The following is a 26,633-nucleotide window of genomic DNA, read 5'->3' as shown; positions in this document are numbered from 1 at the left end:
ATCTCAGAAACCTTCAAATTTTTGATCAAAAAAGTCGATTTCTTTTAAATTTTTCTCAATTTTCATCTTTTATTATGTCTAAAACTTCTAAATTTATTCATCATCATCGTCATCCGACTCATCATCGCTCTTAATTTCATATTTTTTATCATCTTCATCTTCGTCTCGTTCCTCATCTGACGATCCTCGACACGCCTTGAGTCTTTCAATCAAATTTTTCGCTGGATTAAACACTCCATTCGTGTTAACGCCGCAAACCACGCATCTCGCCGACTTTTTATACCGTTCCAACGCACATTTTTCGCAAAAATAATGCTTGCACTTTGTCACAATTGGATCTTTGAAGCTTTTCCGGCAAATAAAACATTTAAATGGCAATTCTTCTTCATCGCTGTGAATCTCATATTTCGTCTCGTCTTCGCCATCTGACTCATCATCATACTTTTTCGTGTATTTATTCGATTCATCGTACTCCATTTGCCATCCGTGCTTGTAATCGCTGCGATCGTGCAAGAACTTACAACTGTCCCCAAACCCACAAAACCCGGTTTCCTTGTAATCCTTGCAAATATCTGGCTGATAATCCCATCTCACGGTCGCTCGTAAATTAGCTGGGGCCCGAATTGGACCTTTTCGCACCATTCCGCTGCTTGCGTTGCCTTGCGCTGTGTCCCTTTTCTTGATATATTGCGTGTAATTATTCAATCCCCGATAAACTTTGTCGTCTTCCTTGCCTTCGAGCTCCTTGTTGATCTGCTGACTTCGTTCGAAAATCGTTTGGGCGTCTTTATCTTTCTCCGTTTCGAACTGAAGTTCAGCAGTAGCACCTTGATCCTTCGGTAAAGCCGATTCCGCTTCCTTTTTCGAGCGATAACTAACTGTTGTGAGATCTTCTTCCTCCTCAGATGACGTCGAAGCACCTCCATCCGCTAATTTTTTGCGTTGCTTCCGAATGTTGCTCGTGGATTGAACATTTGGGTTCAAGCGTTTGTTCTTTTTTTCGTTTTTAACGACAGCTGGACCGGTTTCTTCATCGCTGGCGCTTTCGTCGCTCGATTGTTTGCGTTTACGGGCGAATTTGTTCTTCACATTTCGCTTTTTGAACGAGAATCCGACTTCTTCTGACATGATTTCAAGATTTTTTACGATTTTATTCGTTTGTTTTTGTTTACAAACTGCTTTGACAGCTCGCCCCCGGGAGATTTGACGTTTGTGTGACGTTTAAAATTCATATCAAAAGTTTCGTGAAATTGTGAGTCACTAAATTTTTCATTTTTTTCGTGAATTTTAATAATTTTTGATTATTTTTCAGCTTTTTTGTTCGAGTTGACTGACCAGAGTCCTCGAATCCGCATTTAACTTGCCTGTGAAAGTATTAAAACTGTGTCGTGAGTCATCTTTGCAAGGGGCGTTGTTCCATTTACTACTTGAGAGATAAGAAATTTTCCATAAATCTTCAATTTCGGAGGAAAAATGAGCGAAACTCATACTTTTGGTTCGAATGTCAATCCCATTTCGTGTCATGCTTGGAATGCGGACCGTACTCGTAAGTTTTTCTATCATTTTTATGACTTTCAAGTTCATAAAATTAAAATTTTTTGACGATTTCTCTTCCAGAACTCGCTGTTTCCTTCAACAATCAAGAAGTTAACATCTTCCAACGCGACGGTTCGGACTGGAAGTTGCTTGATGTCCTAAACCAGCACGATTTGCGTATCATGGGCATCGATTGGGCTCCAAAAACGAACCGTATCGTCACCTGCGCCGTCGATCGTAACGCCTACGTATGGACTCAAGACGACAACAAGAAATGGAAACCAACTTTGGTGCTTTTGCGCATCAATCGTGCCGCAACTTGCGTTAAATGGTCCCCGTTGGAGAATAAATTCGCCGTTGGCTCGGGTGCGCGTCTCATTTCCGTGTGTTATTTCGAGCAAGACAACAATTGGTGGGTCTCGAAGCACATCAAGAAGCCCATTCGCTCTACGGTGACGTCTTTGGACTGGCATCCGAACAACGTTTTGCTCGTTGCGGGCAGCACCGACTACAAAGTTCGCGTTTTTTCCGCTTACATCAAGGAAATTGAGCAACAACCGACTCGTACGCCATGGGGCGCGAAAATGCCACTCGGACAAATGATGGCAGAGTTCAAAAACTCCCCTACCGGAGGCGGTTGGATTCATGGCGTGTCATTTTCCGCCGACGGCAATAAAGTTTGCTGGGTTGGACACGATTCGGCGATCAATTTGGCGGAAGCGACGCCTAATGGGCCCGTCGTGACGAAACTCAATACGGAATATCTGCCGTTTTTGACGTGTTTGTGGATCAATCCGAGCGTTGTTGTCGTCGCGGGGCATAGTTGCACGCCGTTACTCTTCTCGGCAGGCGATAACAAGATTACGTTCCTCGGAAAATTGGAACAAGATCAGAAAAAAGCTGGCGGAAACTTGTCGGCGATGCGTCATTTCCAGAATTTGGATAAACGAGCGGAATCTGAGTCTGCGGATACGGTTTTAGACTCGTTGCATCAAAATTCGATCACTAATTTGGTCATTTATGCCGGCGATAAGGAGTCTACGAGCAAAATTAGCACCTCTGGATTGGATAACCAATTGATTATTTGGGATTTGAAGACTCTTACGCGTTCCATGCAAGGTCTTACTTTGAATTAAACTTGAAAAATTTCCATTTTTCTGGAAAAAAATTGAAAAATTAAATTTCAAAATATTTTTTATTATTTTTTTTTGCTTTCACAAAAGGAAACTTCGCTTCTAAAGGCTTTTTTCGAGTAAATTTTCTTAACCGCCCAATTGTTCGTACAATTTTGGTACATAATCATCCCATTCGGCTTGATAGAAATTGCCAGCTACCAATTCAAGTTTGTATTTTTCCGCGAATTTGCTGATTTTGAAGCATCCACGCCCGTCTCCCGAGTTGTTGGGCAAGCGTTTCTCGTCGAAAGTCAATTTTCCGTTTTGCTTGTACACCAAAAACACGTAACGATGCAATCCGGTGCCCTGTGGAGGTCCTGAACCAACATAAGCGGATAAAACTTCGCCACTTTTGACGTCGTTGCCTTTGATATTGCCGACTAACCAGTGATGCCATTCACGGAATTTGGGGTCTTTGCGGGATGGCGCATCGGGATCCGTCATGCAAAGTGTATAAAATGCACTGGCATCGGCAGACCAAGTGACGCTGGGTTCGTCTTTGACTTGCGTCGGGGTTAAAACGTTGCCTTGCGACACTTCGACGCCGCTTGGGTATTTCACGGTGACAACCTCTGATGGAAGGAAATTAATTAATTAAAGTTCGAGAAAGTTCGCCATTTTAACTTTTTTTTCGTGTAGGAAAGATAAGATAAAAAGTGCCGGGAATAACAAGGGAAATTTTAAAGGATTTACGAGATAATTCTTACCTTTGGGGACTTGAGAAACGACATCGGGCACAACTTGTTCCTTTTCCATGTTTTTTAGGGCAGAACTGAAGGGTCTAACTTGAGATTTTATCGTTTGAGAAATTGCTCCCAAAATCCGACGACTCAACATTGTCTTTTGGTGCAGAGAATAAAGGTCACAAGTGTTATGGGATGTCAATGGGAGTTGTGACTTTTGTTTGTAACTATGGGTTTTTATATGGAACGTATGTTTCATAGAGCCATGAGTGTGAAGGTCTCTTGAATTTTTCAATAGGATGAGAATTTGAGGCTGAGGAGTACAAAATTTAAGAAAAATCGAGAAAATTTATTTATTTTTATGCATTTTTAAGGAGTTTTAGAGGGCTTAAAAGCTTTATTCATAAAAATATTTAAAATTTTCTTAATTTTTCTGAATTTTTTTGAATAAAAATTAAAAATTTTTCATGAATATCGTTAAAAGTTTTATTCAAAAAATTTAAGGCGACGCCTTATCAACGAGTTTTTTTTTTCATTATTCCAATCATGAATAAAAATTTTCGTTAAATTGACAAAAAATTCATGAAAAATATTTTTTTTTTTAAATAAATTTTTAATTTTTATTTATTTTTTTAAATTTTTATAAAAAAGTAATTCTAATTTATTTAAATTATAAATTTTAATTAAAAATTTTAATAAAATAAAATTATTTAAAAAAATTATCAAATAAAATTATTTTTTTTATTACCTATTAATTTATTTTTATAAAAAATGGCAAAAAAGAGTATCAAAAATATAGAAAAATTTGTTCAGTTATTTTATGAAAAATAATTTTATAGATCGAAATTAATTCAGGAACGAAATTTCAAAATAATTTCTTTAAAACTTTTTAAAAAATCACAAAAAATTAAAATTTTTAAATTATTTAATTTTTAACATGAACACTGAGTTTTAAATAAATTTTAAGCGACTTAATAAAAGAATTCATGAAAAAAAATTTTTTTATTTTTTAATTTTTTTATGAATTTTAGTTCAAATTATTTAAAAATTAAGATTGAAAAAATATTAAAAAATATTTTTTTTACATTTTAAGAAATTTAAAGCTATTTAAAGAAATTTAAATTTTCTTGTAAAAATTACTCAAAATCACCAATTAACTTTAATTTCAAGTAAAAATTATTTGAAATCGAGAATTTTTATTAGTTTAAAAAAAAAATAAATTTAAGTCAACCATTCATTATTTCTAAATTTTTTTTTTTTTGCCTTGAAAGAAAGTTTCCCTTATACTCATTTGAAAAATTTTTGAATAACAAAATTAAATAAAAAAAATGAAAATAAAAAAAAAATAAAAAATAAAGTAAAATAAAATTAACAAATAAATAAAATTTTAATAAAAAAAATTAAATTAAATAAAATTGTTAAATGAAATTTATATTTTTTGCAGAAAAATTCAAAGAAAAAATTTTAAATTAAAAAAAAAGTGAAAAAAAAATAATTTAAAAAACATTTAATGGAGACGCCGTGTACTTTGTGCCAAAAATAACCCAAATCATGTAACAAATTTATCAAAATCGACCTCAATTGGAGACACGAGTCGCTTATCTTCAAGACTTTAACCGCATACAATACAAACTTTCGACTACCGGCTTTTCAATGAGATTCTCACTCACTTTATCTCCCATCCACGCGACGCGCGCGCGAGACACTTTTCCCTCTCGCTGTCTACTGCGGACAACAAATACTTACATTCAACAGCTAGTCAAACGGACTCGCTGCATCTACAGCGCTTCAATTATTTTATTTATTAAACCGAACAACAAAACAAAACAAAACTCGACAAATAATTTATTATCTCGCTCGCTCACTCAATTTTACAACTTCCACGAGCCGTGTCTCTTATGAATTATTAATTATCGCGCAAATATTTTCCCAAGGTACACAAAAGCGAAACGCACTCGTTGTTGATAGTAGCTCTTGTCGCGGAATAGATAGCGGACAAGAAAGTCAGGTGCCTCTGCACGGGCCACGACGAAAAAATCGCGATTTTAAGGTCTCGTTATCGCAAGAAAAAAGGCGATAACACACACAAATTGCGATAAACAATGGAAAAAAATGAGGAGACACGAGCCAGGTTCGAGTGACGTGTTTTTCATCGTGTTCAAGCGAATCTCTCTTGTGTAGGTCATGATTTCGTCGACGCGATATTTTTTTATGATTTAAACGAGCCGTGCAAAAATAACAAACATTGTGAGTTTTTGTGTGTGTTGACAAAGTCGGTTTTTTATAATACACAATTTTTTTTCGGCTTTATTTACTATTAGTTTAAGACTTTTACGGTGCGAGACACGCTTTTATCATATAAAATGATTAATTTGAACGGCAAAGAAGGTGAATGTCTCGCACGTTTCATTTGCGTTCATTTTTTGCTGCGAACTGGATCAGTTTTTTTTCGCGGGCGGCTTGTAAGTCGGCAAGAACGGCACATATTGGGTCCATTTGCAAGCCCGCAAGCACCGCATCCCGATTGGCCAGTCATAGGTCGACACTTTTTCATCATCTTCCGTTTGTTCGAACGAAATTTCATCGTTAAAGGCGACAATTCCGCGTTCAACTTTCGTTCCCGGGATGATATGATCCAAAAAACATCCCAAAAATCCGCCAACCAAAATACTCGTGCTCAGTAAAACGTTCAAAGTCGAGTCGATTGTCTCAATTCCCGTATTTATCGCCCCGGGATTCTTGTGCATCCACTGACAAAGCACGAGCGGGAAGAAAAGTGACACCCCCACAATGTACAGGTTCCGTGACGATCGTAAATCCACATATTGCAACGCCTGGAGACCAAAAGCGGTGATCATGCCGAACATGACGCAAAAAATCCCTCCGACAACGGGATCGGGGATCATGATGAAAACCGCGCAAAATTTCCCGATGACACCTTGGATGAGCATAATGACGCCGGCGTATTGGATGACGCGACGACTGCCGACTTTTGTGACTCCGATGGCGCCAACGTTTTCGCCAAAAGTGTTTGTGCCGTTGCCAGCGCCCCATAAGCCGGCGAGAACGCATCCGGCGCCTTCGATGAGAATGCCTGCGTTGATGGCGGAAAGACGGATGGGGGGAGCATTTGACATGCGGGACACTGTGGGATAGTAGCTGATGGATTCGACAGTGCAAGCGAGAACGCCAGCGAGCATTCCAAGGACACCTGAAAGAGAGGGAAAAATGATGCGCGTGTCAGATTTGGCAAATGTTTGCGATTCATTTGAATGTTTTTGTTGTAAAAGGTGTTAAGTGAGTAATTGTAGAATTTTCACAATGGTGAGTGTTAATTAATTGAATAATTTTGAAGGAAATTTTTTTTTTCATATTTTTCACAAGAGCTTCAGTGATCAAACTTTTTTATTGAATTTTTTGAATAATTTTCTGAAAAAAAAAAATTAATTAATTTTAATTTTAATTAATCTTGTTTTTTTTTTTTAATTTTTTTTTGAATTTTAATTCCTTTACTTTTGGTTTTTTTGAATTTTGAAAAAAAAATTTTTTTTTAATTTTCAATTTTTTTTTGTGTCAAATTTAGTCAAAAATATTAAATACATTTTTCAAATATTTTTTTGATACAAATAGAAATTTTTGATGTTTTTTGAGTAAATTTTTGCATAAAAAGTGAATGACAGTCATACAACAGTCGAAAATGTGTTGAATTTCATAAAAGTTGAAAACATTAGAACAGAAAAAAAAATCGAATATTAAGTAAAAAAGTACAATTTTTAACAAATTTTCAAAAGATTTTGCATATTTTTGTGCATCAATTTTGAAAATTAATAGAAAAAATATTTTTTTAAATATAAAGTTGAATTTTTTTCATTAAAAAATTAAAAAAGTAAGAATTTAATAATTTTCAAACGGATTTTCATGAAAATTTTGATATTTTTTTATGAAATTGGTCTCAACGTGTACCAATTTTTTTTACTTAATTTTTTTTTTTTAGAAAATTTTAACATTTTTGACTATTTTATTGAAAATTATTCAAAAAGTTTTTTTTTTAATTTTAAAAATTTCACAAAATTTAAATTTTATTTATTTTTTTAGTTTTCATTTTTTTTTTATTTTTTTAAATATTTTTTTTATTTTTTTTTAAAAATATTTTTTAAATGTTTTTTTTAAACATTTTTTTATTCAGTTAGAGAATGATAAATTTTATAAAAAAATTGATCTTTAAGTGAAGTATATTTTTTTTTGAATGAAAAAAAAAATAATTAATAATTTTCTAACGAATAAAAATTAAAAAAATGAAATTTTTGTACAAAATTCAATGAAAAACTGCTAATTTTTTTTTTAATTTAATGAAAATTTTAAATTTTTCAAAAAATTTTGATATTTTTTAAAGTAAAAAGTCAATTTTCGCTTGAAAAAAATTTATAATTACCTGCTAATGAAACTGTCGGCATGCCAAACTGCCCAGGATAAGGAACACGGAACCAGCTAGCGTCGGTAAGAACTTTCATGCGAACATCTGTGCGTGCCTGATGTCCTTCTGGAAACACATCGGTTAAGGTAAGTGCCAAACAAATACCCCACATGATCGCAATCGTAAGTAATACCGGAAACAGCTTAAAAATGGCAAATTTAATCACTTGCAAGCCGTGACCTTTGCGCCAAATAACAATTGGAATGGTAATGGAAACGAGTACTTGCGAAAATAATGTCAACATTGCAGTCGTTCTGCGAGAAAATAAGAGATTGATTTTTTACATTTCATAAACTTTTCCAGTCAACTAAATTTTGTCTTACCCGACTGCGATGCCCCAATGTTTGCTTGCCGTTTCTGCTGCATGTTCGAAAAGTGTCAATCCAACGAGTGCGACAGTTGGCACAATTGTCAAAGGAGTGATTATTTTGAGGACTTTTCCAACCAAGCCCGTGGCGCCGAGAACAACTTGCGTTAATGCCGAAACCGCAATCGCTCCGGAGAGTTCTCGCATCCGGATTTGCCATAATTCAGTCTTTTCCTCTTCGGACATGGCATTGATGACACCTTCGGCGGGACATTGCCATTGCGGGAGGTTAAGAATGGCAAGTGTGGGTACGAGAAAGGAAATTGTGCCGCCTTGAACGATGGGGAGACGACATCCGAAGGTCGATTGAACGAGCGTTACGAGTCCCGTGACGAAAATCATTGTGGCAATTATTTCGCCGCGTGATGGCGATGCATCATCCATGCAAAGAGCGGGCGTTAAAATGAATGGAATTGACACTATGGCACCGATCATCGTTAGGTAATGCTAAAAAATTGATTTTTTAATTAAAATTTTATTTTTAGGCGAAAAAATGTCAAAAAATTACTTGTAAAGCGAGAAAGATACACATGTACCACGGCGGATTATCATCAATTCCGTATAAGAGATCACATTTACGATCGTCCTTCCCTTTGCCAGTCGCGTTACTTGTGCCGTTCGTGCCCTGCAATAAAATCCACAAATATTTGTGTCAGTTATTTAATTCAGAATTCAGACAAAAACACGCAGAAATTTGTCCTCCATTTTATTTTTCCGCGAGTTAAGCCATTTACGACTCGTACACCGAGTCGCTTATCTTCTTATCTTGCGACATTTTTTTTAAAATGGGCGGAGCGCGACACGGTGAAAGTGAATTTTCTCCGTAACTGACCTCGATTTTTGAGCGCAACAAAGCCTGGCGTCTCCATCGAGGCCTAATTTACATCTTTACCAAGTCAATATTTAGCAAGAAGCAACAGAAGTGATAACAAAATGTGGCAATTTTTTGAGTAATTTTGAATAAATTTAACGAGAGGAAAAAAGTTCGTGGCTTAACGATGAGAAAAATTAATCTTTAGTCACAGAAATCGTTAATTAATTGAGAATAAATTGAATTTTTGCATTAATATTCAACGATTTTCTTGAATTTATGAATAAATTTTTGTTCTTTGTGAATAAATGCTCTGATTTTAATGGAAAAATCAATTAATCTTGTATTAAATTTGCAGTATTTGAGTGACTTTGACTAGTTTTTTATGCAATAATTTAAATTTAATTTATTAGTTGTCATGAAGTGATACAAAGTTGCTTTATAAGTTATAAAAAAAAAATAAAAAATTGCCTAATATTTTAAAAGAAATTTAAGAATTGAATTTAAAAAAATTCTTAAGATTGAAAAAAAAAATTGTAAAATTTTAAGAATTTTTTTTAAAATTAAAAATGATAGATTTTTGAGTATTTAAAATTATTTTATGAAAAATAATTAAATTAAAAATTTAAATAATATTTTTTTAATAAAAAATATATTAAAAAATTGCTTAAATTTTTAAAAGAAATTTAAGAATTGAATTTAAAAAATTCTTAAGATTTAAAAAAAAATGATAAAAACTTTAAATAAGTTTTTTAAAATTAAAAATAATAGATTTTTGAGTATTTTAAAATATTTTATGAAAAATAATTAATTTTTAATTAAAAATAAGTAAAAATTATTTAAAAATTTTTTCTTCGAATTTTTGCTAAAGAAATCCAAAGAAATCATATTTTTTTTTAAATAAATTTTTCGGAAATTAAATTAAAAAAAAACTTTTTCGTATAAAATAAAGCAGAAATTAAAATAAATTAAAAAACAATTTTTTTAATGAAAAAAATTAAATTTTATATAAAATAAAATTTATATAAAAATTAATTTAAAAAAAATTAAAAATTTTAAATCAATGATTCTCAAAAAAAAAAAATCAAAACAAAAAAATTAGAAAGTTCTACTAACGTTTGCCAATTGATGATCATTTTCCACTTCTATCGTCGTCGTCATAATGATCAATAAATTTTCTAACGTACTAAAATTAAATCACTTTCTTCTAATAATAAATTTCACTTTGGGAAAATTTTAAAAATAAATTCTAGCAAAATGTATTTTTAACTCAATTAATTTTATTTTTTTTTATCACAAGTCTTCAAGAGACAAAAAAAGTATTTTTTTTTATCTTTTTTGATGCAATTGCTTCCGCGGTCCGTATCAGACTGAGTACGAACTTGACTTGCCAAGACAATTATAAAGTGGAATAAAAACAACAACAATAAGACTGTAATGAATTTTAATTGACACATATACTCACTGTCGTCGTCGTCGTCGCATGTGTGCGTCTATTTTGCCTATGTGGTTTGATGATATGACGACGATGACGTTTTTCATGCAAAGCCTTTTTAATCTCGGTGCAAACAATCAGTCACATTATTTTTTTTTTGTTTTTTATTTATTTTTTTCGGGAAGTATTTTCACGAAAAAAAAAAATTGTTCAGCGATTGTCGGTTGTCTGTGACAAAATGAAAATTTGTAACATTAAAAGGTATAGCGAAACCTTTCTACAGCCTTCAAAAACCAGTTAAGTGGTTGGTGCATTCCGATAACGATCACTTTTTGTGTTGTGGTTTTTTTGATTGTGTGCAGCGATAAAAGGGGTGGCATTTACAAGAGGAGGCCTTTAAGTCGCATTCGTCAAGTACAAAAATATTTTCTTGGCTTAAAAAGGGATTAATGCACTCAATTTCTGACTGGCTGGAAGATTTTTTTTATGGACATAAAATAACGAGTGACAGGCCGACGGAGTTACTCATCTTTATGGTTGACAAGATAAGGAGCACAAGTGAGTAAACTTTGTTGTGCCGGGAGGATTATGGAATTTTTTTCGAAGGTCATTCACTCTCAGGTGACTTTTTTTTCAATTTTTGTAACTTCTGTTGTTCCGGACAACAGTTGTGATTATGCAACGACAAGTTAATTTTACTTGTTGACAGTTTCTTGCCCTTTTGAACTTCTAGAAGATGGCAGAACACAAACAATGCCGACAGAAAATCCAGTTCAAAGTAGTTTAAGGGTTAATTTCGGATCAACCTGTTTTGACATTTTAATTAGAAGTTTACAACAAGAACAACTTTTTTGTCATTTCCTACTGTATTTTACTATGTTATCATGTAAACTTGATAAACCAGCCTACCTCAAAAATTTTTGGAAAAAAATAAACAAAAAACGTCATCAACGCGTGTAGAATCACGCGCAATTTTTTATTTGACCGCGATTAAAACTCCCAATGGCAACTATAAAAGATTCATATTTGCAGCACATTTTTCTTGTTTACATTTCTTCACAAGTTGAGATAACAAACGTAAAAAAAAAATAATCGTGCAAACTTAACCTACCTTAACACATACAAAATTTTCCATGGTTTTATCTTGGAAAGTTTTTTTTTGTGGCAGTATTTGTACACGAGGCACGCGTTCCTATCTGTCACGCACATGGATAAATAATAAAATAATTTTTTTTGTCGATGATAAGACAAACGATAGTAAAAATTTTTCATGAATGAACTTGTTTTGATAAAATAAAAATAGAATGTGACAACATGGAAGATAAGGTTTTATGATTTGTTGGTTAGAGATAGTTTTTTTTTCATAACAGCGAAGCGACAGATAATCGTAACTTGACTGATTAAATTTATTTGGATAAATATAATTTTGCCAAAATTTAATCAAAAGTGACAATGACTCTAACCGTAAATGCATGCCATCTTCGAATGTTTATTAAATAAACTTTTGTTAATTATTGGCTTCACTTTTGCATTGTCAAGTTGTGTACTGTGCACATAAAGATAGTCAAACATTGCACAAATAGAATATGTGAGGGTTTAATTATTTGAAGTACTAAATTTTTTTTTGGGAAAACTGAAATTTTAAGTTGCATATATGAAAGTTTTCTTTTACATTTGTCCTTTGTAAGAAAAAATTTTTAAAATTTTTGACAATAAATAATTTTTAATTTTTTTCTTTTTAGTGATATTCAACGAGAAAGCTCAAAGAAGAAAAATACAAAGGATCGATGTTAGAATCTCATAAGCACTGCTGAACCTTAAAATCATTCAAGTGATAGTAACTTTGAAAGTTAGTAAATATCACAAATGAAAGGAAAAATCAATTTTGGCGATCAGAAATCATTCATCTTCACTTCTCAAGAGTGTTATATCGCCGTTAGTTCAGCTTACAATGTTCGAGTGAACGTCATTCCTTCTATATAAGATCAGCGTTACATATCTTCGTCCTCTTTTCGCATAATAATCTTAACCAGAACAAACGTTGTGTAAATTCGCTCCGCAAGTATATTTTAAAGATGTTACCAAATCTCTAACCAAATGTCATGACAGTTGAAATCGTATTCACTATTTTTAACTTCAATTGTAATTAGGAACTTCATTATATTATTTTTTTGTTTTTTTTAGCGGAACACCTTTTGCTTTTTAACACTTTCGTTTTTATAACCTATTATTTTTATTGTTGTGTCTCTGCAGTCAAACTCAACGACAAAGTTTCGCTGTTTCAGGGCCTCGCACGCGCCTTCATCCAGGCCGAATGTAAGCAACGACTCCACTGCGTTTAGCAATTTACTTGAATAAATTACTAAATCGGCAATTTTTAACCCTTCATTTCCCTCAAGTTCCCTTTTAAACGACTCCGCGGTCCAACCTTCTTGATTTTCCGGGCGTTTCATGATATGAATCGTGCACCGCTGAAGCGCGATGTTTATTTCCATCACCTCAAGACCCTGAAGCTCACCCCATTGTCGCCTGCGAAGCCATTGTCTGGTTTTTTCATCTTTGCACAGCGCGATAAACCTTCCATCGCGTACGAACATATTTTTTATTTTTACTTCCGACGGGTTTGACATTTTACTACGATTGATGCTTAAGAATGAGAAAATTTTCTGCAAATCTTGCTCTGCAAGAGCATTAAATTTTTTTATTTTTTCCCGAATTATCCAATTCCTGTATGATAAAAACTCACCAATTACAGTTAAATTGCTTGCCCTTATCTGCGACATAACATTCTTTTCCGCTTGACATCAAAGATCTTCTTGGTCTCGAAACAACCGATGAAAAGATGTCATTGGAACTGATATATGAACCATCAGGTTACACATCACCTGATATCAGCATTTCATCGAAAAAAATGGCATTAGTTTTTTGATGGTTTTGTGTTAGTTAGGCCTAAAGTAGTTTAAAAAACCTAAATTCAAAATTCTGGAAAGAGCTTTTGAGTTTTTATCCATTTTTTAGTGCACTTGAGTATTTTCAAGTACCTCTTTGGTATACCTGATTTCACTAAAAATGCATAGAAACAGTTAAGCTCATTCTAGAATTTTAAATTTAGGTTTTTTGGACTACTTTAGGCTTAACTAACACAAAAGCATCAAAAAATCTCATGCCATTTTTTTCGATGAAATGCTGATATCGGATGATGTGAATAACAAATTTTGGTTTGCATCAATTAATTTTCATCACATCCAAAAAACCAAACCTTCGTCATTCGCATCATCTATTTCACCTTTTCATCCATGGTAATTGTGAAAATTGAATGATGTGTTTTCTCCGTATGAAATGCAAATATTCCGAATCACAAAGTTTATTCCGTCGTACATCCAGCAACCACATGCCTACGATTGCTCAAATTAATTGTCAGAAATTATAAGTCTGATTGAATGTGAATACACATCACTCTCTAATCTAATCCGAGTTGTGCGTCGTCGTCATCGTCGTCGTATGGAACGGGATAACATTGGCAAACTATTTCATTGTTTCCAACTAATTTTAAGAAGACACATCGCTCGATTTTGCATATGGCAAAATATTCGTCGGCAATAAATTTGTATTGTCTGTCAATTTTGTGATTTTCACATTCCAGGGCAAGGCAGGTGAACTCCGTTGATAAGATAATTTGCGGAGGAATGTTTTGCAAGTCATGCAATTGGATTTTCCTCGAGTAAATATTCAGAAAGATATTCCGGGGGATATGAATATGGAGAGAAAAGTAAATATTGATGCAATTTTATGGGAAATATTTTGGATCAATCCTCGTTGTGTCATGTTCTTCTTGTCTTGAGATCTTCTTGTGGGAGAAGGAAGATTTTGTAGACACACATGAGTTCATATAATTAATAATTCAATTACTATTACTGCTGCTGCCATAGAGTTAACAGCTCATAAATCATCCGTTATCACTACTCATTCTCTCTCCGGCAACAAATTGAACATGTTGCCTTGCCTTTGCCATGCCTTCCATCAATAAATAATTACAACCCCTTTGTCGTGCTTTATTTGCTGAAAAACTTTTTAATAAATAATTTTATTATCTTGAGTGAATGTTGTGTGTGTGCTTTCCCAGTCTACACGGATGATAAAACTTGTAATTTAATTAATCACGATTTTCCTTGATAATCGTTTATATTCAGTTATCTACTGATAGTAATTAGAATGATACTCTTTTTTTTTCACTGAAAAGGTGGGAAAAATTCTTCAACGGACTAAAAGTATCCGACAAACTTCATTATCGCTAATTTGAATTCAATCACGTAGCGATATCTGCCCCAGCTTTACTCGTTATCGCACAAAACTTTCTGTTTATCATATTAATTAAACAGTATCGCACTGATTGATAACAATTTTCCGCGCGATAAATATTTATATTAATAAAATTATATCGGAAAACTTCAGTTTTTCTCTTTAACTTTTCCGACTTGGACGTTTTTTTCACAAAAAAAATGACGCAAAAACGTCAAAAATCTCTTATATCCCTACCTCATAAACGTGGAAAAGCCAACGAACGCGAACGCAATCGAATGCGAAAGCTTAACGAAGCCTATAACAGTCTGAGAAAAGAATTACCTGCATCACGTGACGACAAAATCCCAAATTTATCGAAAATGGAAACTCTTAGATTAGCCTGTAACTACATTCAACTAATGGCGGAAGTACTAAAGACGGAAAATTCGATGAACGTGTCACAGTGGCATCATAAATTAGGCTTTTCAATGTCTGAAATGACATCAAATTCAATTAAAAAATTTTTGGAAGATACTTACGGGCGGTGCACTTGCCTTTATTGCCGTGTAAAAATCGAACATTAACATTTAATTTAATTTTAAAACAATTTATCTTTATTTATTCATTATTTACTTTTTTTTCATAATAATTATAATATAATAATAATTAATATTATGTATTTTTTTTAAGTATTTTTTTTTGTCATGTCTTCATTTTTTTCTTGTCTTACAAGTATTATGTGTTTCCATTTTTATTTATTTTTCATTAAAATTTAGTTTTTTTTTTAGATTACACTTTTTTCAATGACTTCAGAAATATCATTTCTAATTTTTATTTATGTTCGAATAGTTACGGTTAAAATTTTATTTATTTATTTTTTAAAAAGATGTCCATTTTTGGATTATTTATTGATTTTCTTTTATTTTTATTTATTTATTATTATTTAATTATATTATTACAAGTACGAACATTTGACTATATAATTATATTAATAATATAATCCATTATTAATTAATTATACAATACGAAAAAAATTAATTTTATTTTATTTATTTTACAAATACATTTTTTTTTATACATCAAACAAATGTGATGCTTACTCTCTTTTTTTAATTATGGGTTTGGCTTCCTTAGATTTTAAATATTTTTTTGTGTTTTTTAAATATATCTGAGTTTATCTAAGTCTTTTTTACTTACTTTTATAGAATTAAAAGATCTGTTCATCGTCATCAATATATTTTTTTTGATATTTTTTTTTTAATTTATTTAATATTAAGTTTATTTTGATAAAAACTTTTTTTGTTTTGAATTTCACAACGTCTATCAATTAAATTGTATATGTTTATTCTGTATGTATATTTTTTGCAGAAGTTATGGGAATTTATTTAAAATCTAAGAAAATTGGAAAAAAATTAAATTGTATGAAAAAATTATTATTCGATGTTATTTTTTTTCTGTAGGAAGATTTTTTTTAATTAATTATTTTTATTTGATTATTTATTTTTTTTTTAAATAAAACATCTACTTTTTGATTTTTTTTAACTACAAAGTGTGATGGAAGTTTTTTAAAAATTATTAAAAAATTTAAGGATAAAAAATTAGGTGGTCTACAAATTTTATTTCAAGTCGAGGTTGGTTTTTGTGTGATTCTACTTTAATTTTTTTTTGATTTAAACTTTAATTATTTTATTTTTTTTTTATCTCGTTGGCTTTTTTATTATTTCTGTGTATATTTTTGTTTATTATAAAGAAACCTTATAAATTTACGTAAATTATTTTTTTTTCAATATTTTTCAATCAATTTTCGATTTTATTCAAGACGAAGTGAAAACGACGAAAAAACTCGTCTACATTTTTTTTTCATTCAAAAAATCACAACTTTTTAAGCTTTCACGGTTGTTGGTGTGTTGCCCGTTGGTTGTGACGTCAATAATGTACTTTGTGATGGCACTTGTCCCTCGGGCACGCATTGCGGACAACATTCTCCCTGTTTTTTGTGCGTCACCATTCCTTTGTCGCATTTGAGGTCCGGGAGACATTTTTCGATCGTGCAATTGATTTGCTTGCGTTGACACTCGCATTTTGTGCAGTCATCGCGATACCAAATCTCCTTGTTGACACGCCGAATGCCCTTTTGGTCGACACAGTGTTGCCGTTTTTCCTTGCGTTCCTGTTTCCGTTCTTTGCGGGATTTTTTCTCCTCACTTTTGGCAGCGGCAACGTCTTTAGCTTCGCCTGTAGAGCCGCTAATGGCTTCTTTAAAGCCTTCTTTTCCCGTGAAATTGAGACATTGTCTTTCGAGTTTCTTCAATTTTTTGCGCATTTGTCGCAGGGATTTTTGGAAATTCTCAATTAGTTGCTCCAAGCCTTCGATTCGTTCCTCGTTCATGTCTTCGTTGACGTAATCGCCATCCGAGTCGCCATGTTTAGCGGTTTCGTTGCCCGTTTGTTGTTTCGTGGCGAGTTTCGTGTCACGTCTCAAGCGTTGTCTTTCTTCACGTCTTTGACGTCGCAAAGCATCTGACTTGCCTTTGGAGCATTTTTCGCAGTCCTGCCAGTAACGCAAGTCCATTTGAGGCAATTTATCGCAAGAAATGTAGCCATTTTGGAGTTTCGGTAAAATGAAGACATTTTGAGTGACTTGAGTGATGTTGTCGCCATTATCGCATAAAACGCGGGAAAGTGACGCCTTTTCCAATTCTTCACGTTGCTCTTCGGTAAATGTCTTTTCATTTTCATACCACAAGCGATCGGCATCTCTTAATGCACGGAATTGCTCAACCAAGATGCATCGGAACAAGGGACCAACTTTCGCTCCTGGCAATTGATCTTCTAAAATTCCGCCGACCCAGATGTCAATATTGCTGGGATGTCCATAGAGCTCTTTGAGTTTCGCACGAACATTATCGTTACTGATTTCTTGTTTTAAATCATCGAAAGTAGCAGCAACTGACATATTACAAATTTTGCGGTATTCGTTATAGCTGGGAATGGCATGATCTCGCCCGCGCTGAATATTGATGGCGGCTAAGTCGAGCGCAACGGCATGAGCGGTTTCAAATAAGCGGTCTGTCAAATCCGTATTGAGATTTTGCTCGGGTTTCTTGAGTTTGGCGGGAACTGTGAACAATCCGCGCATCAATGGATCAACGCCGCCTTCGTAAACCAAGCGCCATGGCGCGAAAAATGCTTTGTGCAAAGGTAAATGTCCTTGAGGGATGGGTTTGAATTCCGAATCAAGTCGATGCAAGATGGGATTTATCAGGGAATGACCGAAACGGAGTGCCGCAGTAGCGAATTCATTAGAAATCGATGGATTTACGTCAGGATTGTATCCTTGATAGACTCCAAGCATTTCCATACCTTCTTCGCCGACGATCAATGGAAGCCATTCCTTGTAGGTAACACGTTGTAGCACAGCGCCGACGATTTTTCTCGCTTCTTGATACAAAGTGTCGCCATCCCAGTGCGGATTGTGCTCCTTCAGTTCTGTGGCGAGGCGATTATGTTCCCGCAGCCATATTGTATGCATCGCCAAGAGACCCGTTTGTTCATTCACCCGAATATCGCCAGCTGTGAAGCAGTTTACTTCGCTTTCTTGGGCATCGCGACGACAATCGATCCCGTCTTGAGGCGCAGCGAATGGCAACAAAGATTTTTGCCCGGGGAAGTGAATTCCTTCACGTAATGTACCAACTTCGAAACTCGTGTTGCGCAATTCTCTCGCGAATTGTTCGGAATATCCGTAAATTTGGGAGCCGTCGATCCAAGCGGTTAACTGATTGATTTGCTCACGCGGTTGAACTGTTCCGAAGAAAATTGACGTCATGCCACTGCCGCAAACAGCGCTGGAACGCACAAAATCAATGCAGCGACGATTTGTGACGCGTGTATCGTTGGCAGGAACTAAAATTGGATAACAAGGCGCCGCAAATTCGCAAGTTTTCTTGCAATCGACGCCATCCCAGGTCTCAGAGATAACCGGAGGTAGGGCATGATCCAAATCGTGATCCAAAAATTGTCCCCATTGCATTACCATGTGGGTGATTTGTTCATCCGGAGTGATTTTTTCCGTCGAAATTAAGGATTGAGAGACTAATCGAGCACTTGGTTTCGCGAAGCCATTGTACAATTTGCCCGGAGTCCATCCAATGGGTGTTGACAAGTCATTTTCGTATTGCGGCGGCAACAAACGACGGAAGCCAGTTAACGAACTACCCCACAATGGGTTCTTAAAGTTGTTACAAGTGCCATCGATGCTGCGATATTTCTTGTGGTAACACATATTGGTGCAATTCGGAGTCACACGATGTGCTGCACATCCACTCAATTGTGCCAACAAGTCCAAATATTCCTCGCTCAAGAGATCTTTGTAGTCGAATTTCGAGGTATTTGTCGCGAGATGTTTTCCCTCGTCGACATGTTTGCGAATGTTGACCAAAGCACGTTCATATACCTCCGAGGCACGGGCAAGTTCGCGTGCAGGACCACTTGGGAAACGAACGATGCGGAAGAGATCGCCGTGATGCTTGCTGACTTTTGTTTCGCCCGATGGGGAAGTGAAGAGATCAGCAACCGTTTTATTGATGGCGGCATCGATTTCACGTGTTGCCTCGACAATTGCGATGCGCACGTAACGGTCCCCAGGTGCTAATTCCAAGTTTTTGCTGTGAAAGAAAATACAAGAAAAAAAAAGAAAATGTGAGAAACTTGAATAACATTCGAGGAAAAACAACAGAAAAAAATTTCTATGAGAACTTGGATGAAGTTTTTTTTCTGTTGTTTTTCTCGTTTGTTGGTTTTTTCTTCGTTTTGGTTTTCTTCTCGGGTGTTGAATGCATTTATTGTTCATTCAACAGGAAGATATGCAACTCAGTGGTGTTGATGCGCTTTGAAATGATGAGGAAATAAATGAGAGATAAGTAGCTTGAATGATTTTTTAAAAGGAATGGCAATGGTGTAAATTGAAAATTTGTCAGAAAAATAAGTTTGAGCTTTTTTTTATTTTATCGAAGTTTTAAAAATTGCTTGATGTTTTTTTTTTAATTATTTAAATAATAAATTTAATAATTTAAATAATAATTAAATTTCTAATTATTTGAATTTTTATTAATTAAAAAAAAATAAATTCCTCAAAATTAAATTATATTTTTTTATTAAAAATAATTTTAAAAAGTTAAATAAATAGACGGAAATTGAATTAAAATCTGTCATTTAAAAATAATTAAATAATAATTTAATTTTGAGTTATTTTTAAATTTTAATTAATAAAAATTCAAATAATTAAAAATTTAATTAATTAATAAATAATTTAATTTAAATTTTAATATTAAATTTATTTTTTTTATATTTTATTTGATTTTATTATAAAATTTTTATTTATTTAAATATTTTTTTTAATAATGAAAATTTATTTATTTTTTTAATTTTAACATGATTAATTAAATTTTACATTAAAACTTTTAAATGTTTTATTAAATCTGAACTTACAATTTTTTTAAAGAAAAATAATTTTTTTTTCAAATTTTAATGAAAATTAAAAAAAAATATTTTATAAAATAAAATAAAAAAATTATAAATGAATAAAGTATAAATTAAAAAAATTAATTACGAAAAAAACTGAAACAAAAAATTCTTTAAAATATTTTTAATTTATTTAAAAATATATAATTTTAAAAAAAATAAAAATTTTTATAAATAAATTAATTTATTTAATTTTTTTTTTGTAATTTTTAAAAATTAATAAAAATAATTAAATATTAGTTTATGCAAAATTTTTAAATATTGTATAATTTTGTTTTAAATTAAAAAAAAAAATTGTTAAATATTTTTTAATTTTAATTTTTTTTAACTAAATATTTGATAAAAAAAAAATTAAATATTTTTTTTCAAAATTAAAGAAAACGTAAAAATATGAAAAATCAAGCTGCTTTCCAACTGAATCCTCCTCTCACATCAACCACTTAATGATCCTTGTTTTCTTTTTCCTGCATAGATATATGTTTTTCCTTATTATTTGCTGATCAGAAGAGATAACAACATTCGAAGGCGAAACAAGGAAAAAAAACGAGAAAATGGAACAAACAAAACACACGCTAACGAAAAAATAATGAGACAAAACAAGGAAAAAAGCTACGAGAAAACTTTTTTCCTGCTTTTTCTCCTTTTGTAGCTGAACAACAATGCCTTTTTTTATTTATCATACAAAACAGGAAAAAATCGCTAAGAGAAAAAAAATGAGAAGAGAAGTAGACAAAACAAGAGCTTAACTAGAGAAAAAATCTGTAAAAAAAAAAGTTTTTTTTCTTGTATTTGTTATTAAATGTATTGTAGTCGATGTTCTATCATGATTATTGTTCTTCCGGATTTTTTTCTACTTCTTTTCTTCTCGAATGTGTTGCACATTGCAAACGAGATGACTTTTCGCCTCGTATTTTCCCTCGACAGGTTTTTAATTCTTTCTGTGCTATTAAGCTACTTATGCACCTGAAGTCGACGACGACGAAGCAAGGCGGAAAATGGAAAGGAGTTGCAATGACGTCCTTTTTATCAGAAATCACACAAAGAAAGGCCATTTTCTTTCTCATTAACGGAGAAAAGATAACTTTTTCAATTTATTTAATTTTTTTTTGAGGAGTGTTCGTGTATGTGTGATAATAAAAACACATCGAAAAAAGTGAAATAAATGGTTTTTGCGTGAAACCGAGTAAGATTTCCTGTGTTTGGCATCCTACTGTTTGAGTTGTCTTTCAATTTTTAGCCATTAAGAAAGTTTTGAGGAAGTAAGCGTTACAATAACGACGTTTTCTTTCATATTGTCTTTCGTAGCAAAAGTTTTTTTTTCTGTTAATTTATTTAATGGAATGGATGTCAATTTGACAAAATTAAAATTTTTGCAAACGTTTGCAGAATTTTTGTCTGTTTTATTTGACATAAAAAGAGGAAAATTGAGTCGCATGAACATAAAAAATAAATATAAAAAGTTGTCATTTGATATTTGACAAAATGACATACCCCAATGCACAATTTGAAATGTCTGGGAAGACAAATTTTTAATTTTGACTTACAGTAAATATTTTTTAGAGAGTCTTTAATGCATTTTTGAAATTGGCTTCTTAATGAACATGTGAAATTTTCAATCTAAAGCATATTTTAGTTTTAATATTTTTAGCCCAATGCACATTTTCAAATGTCTACATAGTAAAATTTAAAATTTTCACCCCTAAGAGACATTTTCGGACATTTTTAAAAGTCTCATAAATATTATTTTGGCATTTTTAACACAATATACCTTCTAAAATTGTGACCCTAGGCAAAATTTTAAGCCCAATGCACATTTTAAAAATCTGGGCAGCCATATTTTAATTTTTGACTCCCAGTTAATATTTTTTTAGAATTTTTCTTGTCCATTTTTAAAATTTGCATCTTAATACACATTCAAAATTTTCATCCTTAACCAGATTTTAGTTTTTTTAGCCCAATGCACATTTTAAAATGACTGCAAAATGAAATTGAAACCTCAAATTTTCTTTTGAATTTACTTGATCTTTTTATAAGCAAACTTTAAATCGTTCGCAGATCAGATTTTAAGGTAGAAATAAGATCACAGATGTTTTTGTTTGTTTTTATATTTATACAAAGTTTCGAATATTTTTATTAACGTATCATTATCACGTATTTAGCACTACAAAAATAAAAATAATTACAATTAAAAACATGGATTTTTTTCAGAAATGTAAATTGGAGTGTTTATAAAAAATTAACCTCGTTAATTAACACTGAGTTTCTGTATACAATGTCTCAAAAAATTCCATGATATTTATTTGTAATTTGTTTTAACATTTAGTGCTAAATATGTACTGAATTTAAATTATTAATTAATTAAATAAATAATTTCTCGAAATTGTTTATAAATGTGAAACTTTAAATAATAAAATTGATTCAACTGATGAAAAAATTATTTAATGATTTGAATCCCAATGCAAATTTCAAATTTTTAAACCTAAGACATATTTTCAGTTTCAGCCCAGTGCACATTGTAAAAATTTTAACCACGTGACTTTCATTAAATAAACATCAAATCCCGCATAAAACAATTTTTTTTCGATATGCGGCAAAAAAAATATGTTCTGTGAACATTAGGACGCAATTTAGAGACAATAATTGGCAATAATTCTTTGGGTAAACATTTTTTATACATTTGCGAAACATTTATTTGCTCGGATATTATGTCCCTTTGACCCTTTTTTTTCTCTCATCTCATCTCATATTTATTGTTCAGATTTTTATTTTGTGCTTTATTTGTTATTCACAGAGTTCTACTCGCAGATTTATTAGACAGGTCGATGAATGAAATGGCGAGCTCAGTGGTTAATGAAAAAAAAACGCATCCTGCTCTACTCTCGCCGGGCATAAATTTACGCACAAAACAACCATCATGGACCGTAATAAATGACCCAATTTTCTCTATCATGATTGCGAAAAATTTTGGTTAAACATTTGGTGAGGCGGGTAGTTCGCTGGCGAAGCGATTGTTCTGATATGTTTTGTTATGTAAACCCATGGATTATGTTCTTCAGTTACAAAACGCTCACTACTCGCAGCAATAATATTGGTGATATTTACAATAAGTTAGTGTGTTGTTGTCTGTGTGGTAAATGTGTGGCGTAATTTGCATTACTATTGCTGTGTTATTTGTTCTGTGTAGAATGAAAAAAAAGGGAATTTGAGATGAGGAATGGCGGTGATTGGGGATTGAATGTCTGTCTGAATGAATTTTTTAATGAAAATATTTAACTTATGAAAATTTTTTTGGACGAAAATTAAACACTAATTATCATTTTTTATTAATTTTGAAAAATATTTTTCAATTACTTGAATTAAGTTTTTATTTTTTTTTTTTTGAGATTATTTTTCACATATTATTAATATTTTAAAATAATTAATATTATTTATTTATTTAATTTGATTTTAATTCATTTATTAATTTTTTAAATTAAATTTAAAATATATTAAAAAATAGATTTTAAAAAATTATAAAATTTATAAAAAATTTTGGAAGAATTTTAAAAAAAAAAATAAATAAATAAAAAAAAATAATAATAAAATTAAAAAAAGAAGAACATAAGATTTTATCGATTTTAACAAAAATCTTTAATTTTTTTATAAATTAATTTATTCTAAAAAAGATTATTGATAATTTTTTAAATTCACTTTTAATTTTTATTATTTTACTTTATTTTTTTTTTATTTATTTTTTTAAATTTTTATATATTTTTTAAAAATTATGTTTTTAATTTATTTTTTAAAATAAAATTTTGAGATGGAGAATTTGGATATTTTTATATTTTAAATAAATTATTTTAAAATAAATAAATAAAATAAATAAATATAAATAAAATTAAATGAAAAAAAAATTAAAAAATATAATTTTTAAAAAATTTAAAAAATTAAAAAAAAATAAATTAAAAAATTATATAGTAAAATTAAAATAAACTTAATAAAGTACCTAATTTAATTAATTATTATTTTTTTAAAATTATATTCTTTTAATTTAAAAAAAAATATATTTTTTTTTTATAAAAACCTCACTTTTTTTAAATAAATTTTAATTCAAAATCCTAAACAGATACAAAGAGTCTCCTTTTTAAACTTCAAAAATTATTTTTTTTTTCAAAAGAGTTTTGTCTTTTAAAAAAATCAAATTTTTCTACTTTTTTTTTTTGGACTTTAGTTCATTTTTTCCCACACCTACAACAAACACAATTCACTGAACAACTTTTATCTCTTTTTATTACAATTTTTCCTCGTCTAATAGTTTTGTGACTCACATTCACATACCCTCACTCCCACACACACACGACAAAGAGGGAAACTGCAATAAATAAGACTCTCTTTGCCATTATCATTCGTTTTCGAATCTGTATTTTTTTTATCGCATGTCCCATGAAGTGAACTCATGAAATAGATGACGGTGACGTAATTGTCCGACAAAACTATGGCAATTTGTAACAGTTGTTCGTTTTAATATTTTAGTGTCACTAAAAAGATCCATCGTTGCTGATCCAAGCATTTTTTCTGATGTTTCGTGAATGAATGGCAAAGAAGAAGATGACACAGAAAAAAATATTGCGAACTTTATTAAATACTTTATTGGCAAGTTGTTTATTTATAGGTCAATGAAGAGTCGTAAAAAAAATAAAAATATTAAAAAAACTTTTTTTTTCGCATTTTTTTTAGCACAACAAAAGCAACGAGAGATTGCAATGCGTTCCTATAACAATTACGTAGTGCATAAAAAACGATAGCGATTCCTTCCTGTTTTGTCTCCGTTTTACATTTTAACGATACATTTAACTCGAGCACTCGACAGAACAACAACTTGCAGCAAAAGCAGCTTTAAAAGCATTTTGCGAGAAAATTCGTGACAAGCGCGTTTTTTGTGTCGAGAGACTCGTCGAGTGGAAGTCGACAAAAGGACGAGAAATGCATTAAAAAGATAATATCGTGGTAAACATGAATGAATAAGAGGCGGAAATGAAAACAATTTTTGTCTGTGTTCCTTTTCAAGAGTACTTGTGCGCGAAGTTTTTCCTCTCAAAAAGTGTACACGAGTAAGCATTAATCGTATTTTTTTTGTATTTGAAATCGTTACAATTTTATGTTTGATAGAAATCGTACACTTAACCTATTTTAGTAAAATTATAGAAAACAGAGAGAGACATGAAAAAATTTTTTACATCAAATCCACTTGACTCCTATTTCACTTTATTTCTCTATTTCATCGTTCGTTTTGGAATGTTTCGAATGTAAAATAATATCAAGTTATAAAAATTTTCATAAAAAATTTAACTGAAGTGCATTTTAAGGTTTTTGAATTTTTTTTTAATTTTCATCAATTTTCTTTAATTTTTAAAGTCAAATTAAAATTGTTTCTTAAAATAATTTATTAGTTTTAATTAATTTAATTTAAAAAATTAATTTTATTTGTTTTTAAATTTTCCGAATTTTCCTTATATTTTCTAGATTTTTAAATTTCTTTTGAATTATCTTTTTTTATAAATAAAATTTAATAAAATTAAATTAAATTAATAAAATAAATTAAAATTAAAACATTTAATTAATTTTAAAATTTAAAATAAATAATAAAATCAATAAAAATTTTCTTGAATTTCCATTGATTTTCCCGAATTTTCCTCAAAATTTCAAATTTTTTTTTAATTTATTCTATAAATATATTCAAGACTTTAACATTCCATAAAAAATTTAAATTAAAATTTTTATTTTATTTTTTATCCAACAGTTTTTCCTGAGTTTTCCTCAGTTTCTTGAAATTTACTGACACTTTTCCGAATTTTCCAATTTTTTTAAAAGCTTTTAGAGCATTTGACGTAAAATTTTTTAAACTATTAGTTGAAAATTTAATTATTTTCGTTTGAATTTTCCGAAAATTTCCTCTATTTTTCATGAATTTTCCAAAATTTTCTCGAGTTTTCCCTGAATTTTCATTGAATTTTCCGATTTTTAATAAATTTTTATTCGAAATTTTATTAATCTTCGACTATTTTTTTGAAAAATTAGATCAATTTAAAAATTTTATGAATTTTCCAAAATTTTCTCGAGTTTTCCCTTAATTTTCATTGAGTGTTTCGATTTTTAATAAATTTTTACTCGAAATTTTATGAATTTTCGACTAATTTTCTGAAAAAAATAAATTTATTCAAAAATTTTATGAATTTTCCGAAATTTTCTCGAGTTTTCCCTGAGTTTTCTTAATTTTTCATTGAGTTTTCCGATTTTTAATAAAATTTTATTCAAAATTTTATTAATCTTTGACTAATTTTCTGAAAAATTAGATTTATTTAAATTATC

The 26,633-nt window shown here is 31.1% G+C and overlaps 5 protein-coding genes across 6 annotated transcripts in view; 1 reads left to right on the top strand and 4 right to left on the bottom strand.

Moving 5' to 3' along the window:
• Positions 1 to 70: 70 nt before the first annotated feature.
• LOC134831363 (E3 ubiquitin-protein ligase RNF113A) lies at positions 71 to 1,155 on the bottom strand. The gene has a single exon (XM_063845082.1). The coding sequence runs from the start codon at positions 1,126 to 1,128 to the stop codon at positions 94 to 96; it is 1,035 nt and encodes a 344-aa protein (XP_063701152.1). The 5' UTR covers positions 1,129 to 1,155; the 3' UTR covers positions 71 to 93.
• Positions 1,156 to 1,201: 46 nt separating this feature from the next.
• LOC134832698 (actin-related protein 2/3 complex subunit 1A) lies at positions 1,202 to 2,734 on the top strand. The gene is made up of 3 exons (XM_063846815.1): positions 1,202 to 1,252; positions 1,313 to 1,546; positions 1,618 to 2,734. The coding sequence occupies exons 2-3, from the start codon at positions 1,474 to 1,476 to the stop codon at positions 2,670 to 2,672; spliced, it is 1,128 nt and encodes a 375-aa protein (XP_063702885.1). The 5' UTR covers positions 1,202 to 1,252; positions 1,313 to 1,473; the 3' UTR covers positions 2,673 to 2,734.
• LOC134832699 (protein D2-like) lies at positions 2,713 to 3,586 on the bottom strand. The gene is made up of 2 exons (XM_063846816.1): positions 3,419 to 3,586; positions 2,713 to 3,283 (listed from the first exon to the last, which is right to left on the bottom strand). The coding sequence occupies exons 1-2, from the start codon at positions 3,546 to 3,548 to the stop codon at positions 2,799 to 2,801; spliced, it is 615 nt and encodes a 204-aa protein (XP_063702886.1). The 5' UTR covers positions 3,549 to 3,586; the 3' UTR covers positions 2,713 to 2,798.
• A 1,324-nt stretch (positions 3,587 to 4,910) lies between these two features.
• Positions 4,911 to 10,405, bottom strand: LOC134831462 (solute carrier family 23 member 2). The gene is made up of 5 exons (XM_063845191.1): positions 10,163 to 10,405; positions 8,744 to 8,860; positions 8,192 to 8,682; positions 7,827 to 8,122; positions 4,911 to 6,605 (listed from the first exon to the last, which is right to left on the bottom strand). Exons 1-5 carry the CDS (start codon positions 10,205 to 10,207, stop codon positions 5,833 to 5,835), a joined length of 1,722 nt encoding a protein of 573 aa, XP_063701261.1. The 5' UTR covers positions 10,208 to 10,405; the 3' UTR covers positions 4,911 to 5,832.
• A 5,993-nt stretch (positions 10,406 to 16,398) lies between these two features.
• The window catches only part of LOC134832226 (peroxidasin), a 103,718-nt gene continuing 93,483 nt past the window's right edge, over positions 16,399 to 26,633 (bottom strand). For both annotated transcript variants that reach the window (XM_063846196.1, XM_063846197.1), the window contains exon 12: positions 16,399 to 19,429. In XM_063846196.1, the coding sequence (XP_063702266.1) occupies positions 16,645 to 19,429 (2,785 nt within the window). In that variant the 3' untranslated portion in view covers positions 16,399 to 16,644. The remainder of the gene's footprint in view (positions 19,430 to 26,633) is intronic.

This window comes from Culicoides brevitarsis, chromosome 2, assembly GCF_036172545.1.
Source record: "Culicoides brevitarsis isolate CSIRO-B50_1 chromosome 2, AGI_CSIRO_Cbre_v1, whole genome shotgun sequence".
Classification (NCBI taxonomy): Eukaryota; Metazoa; Arthropoda; class Insecta; order Diptera; family Ceratopogonidae; genus Culicoides; species Culicoides brevitarsis.
Note: the sequence above shows the minus strand (reverse complement) of the source record. Positions and strands in the feature narration are given on the sequence as shown.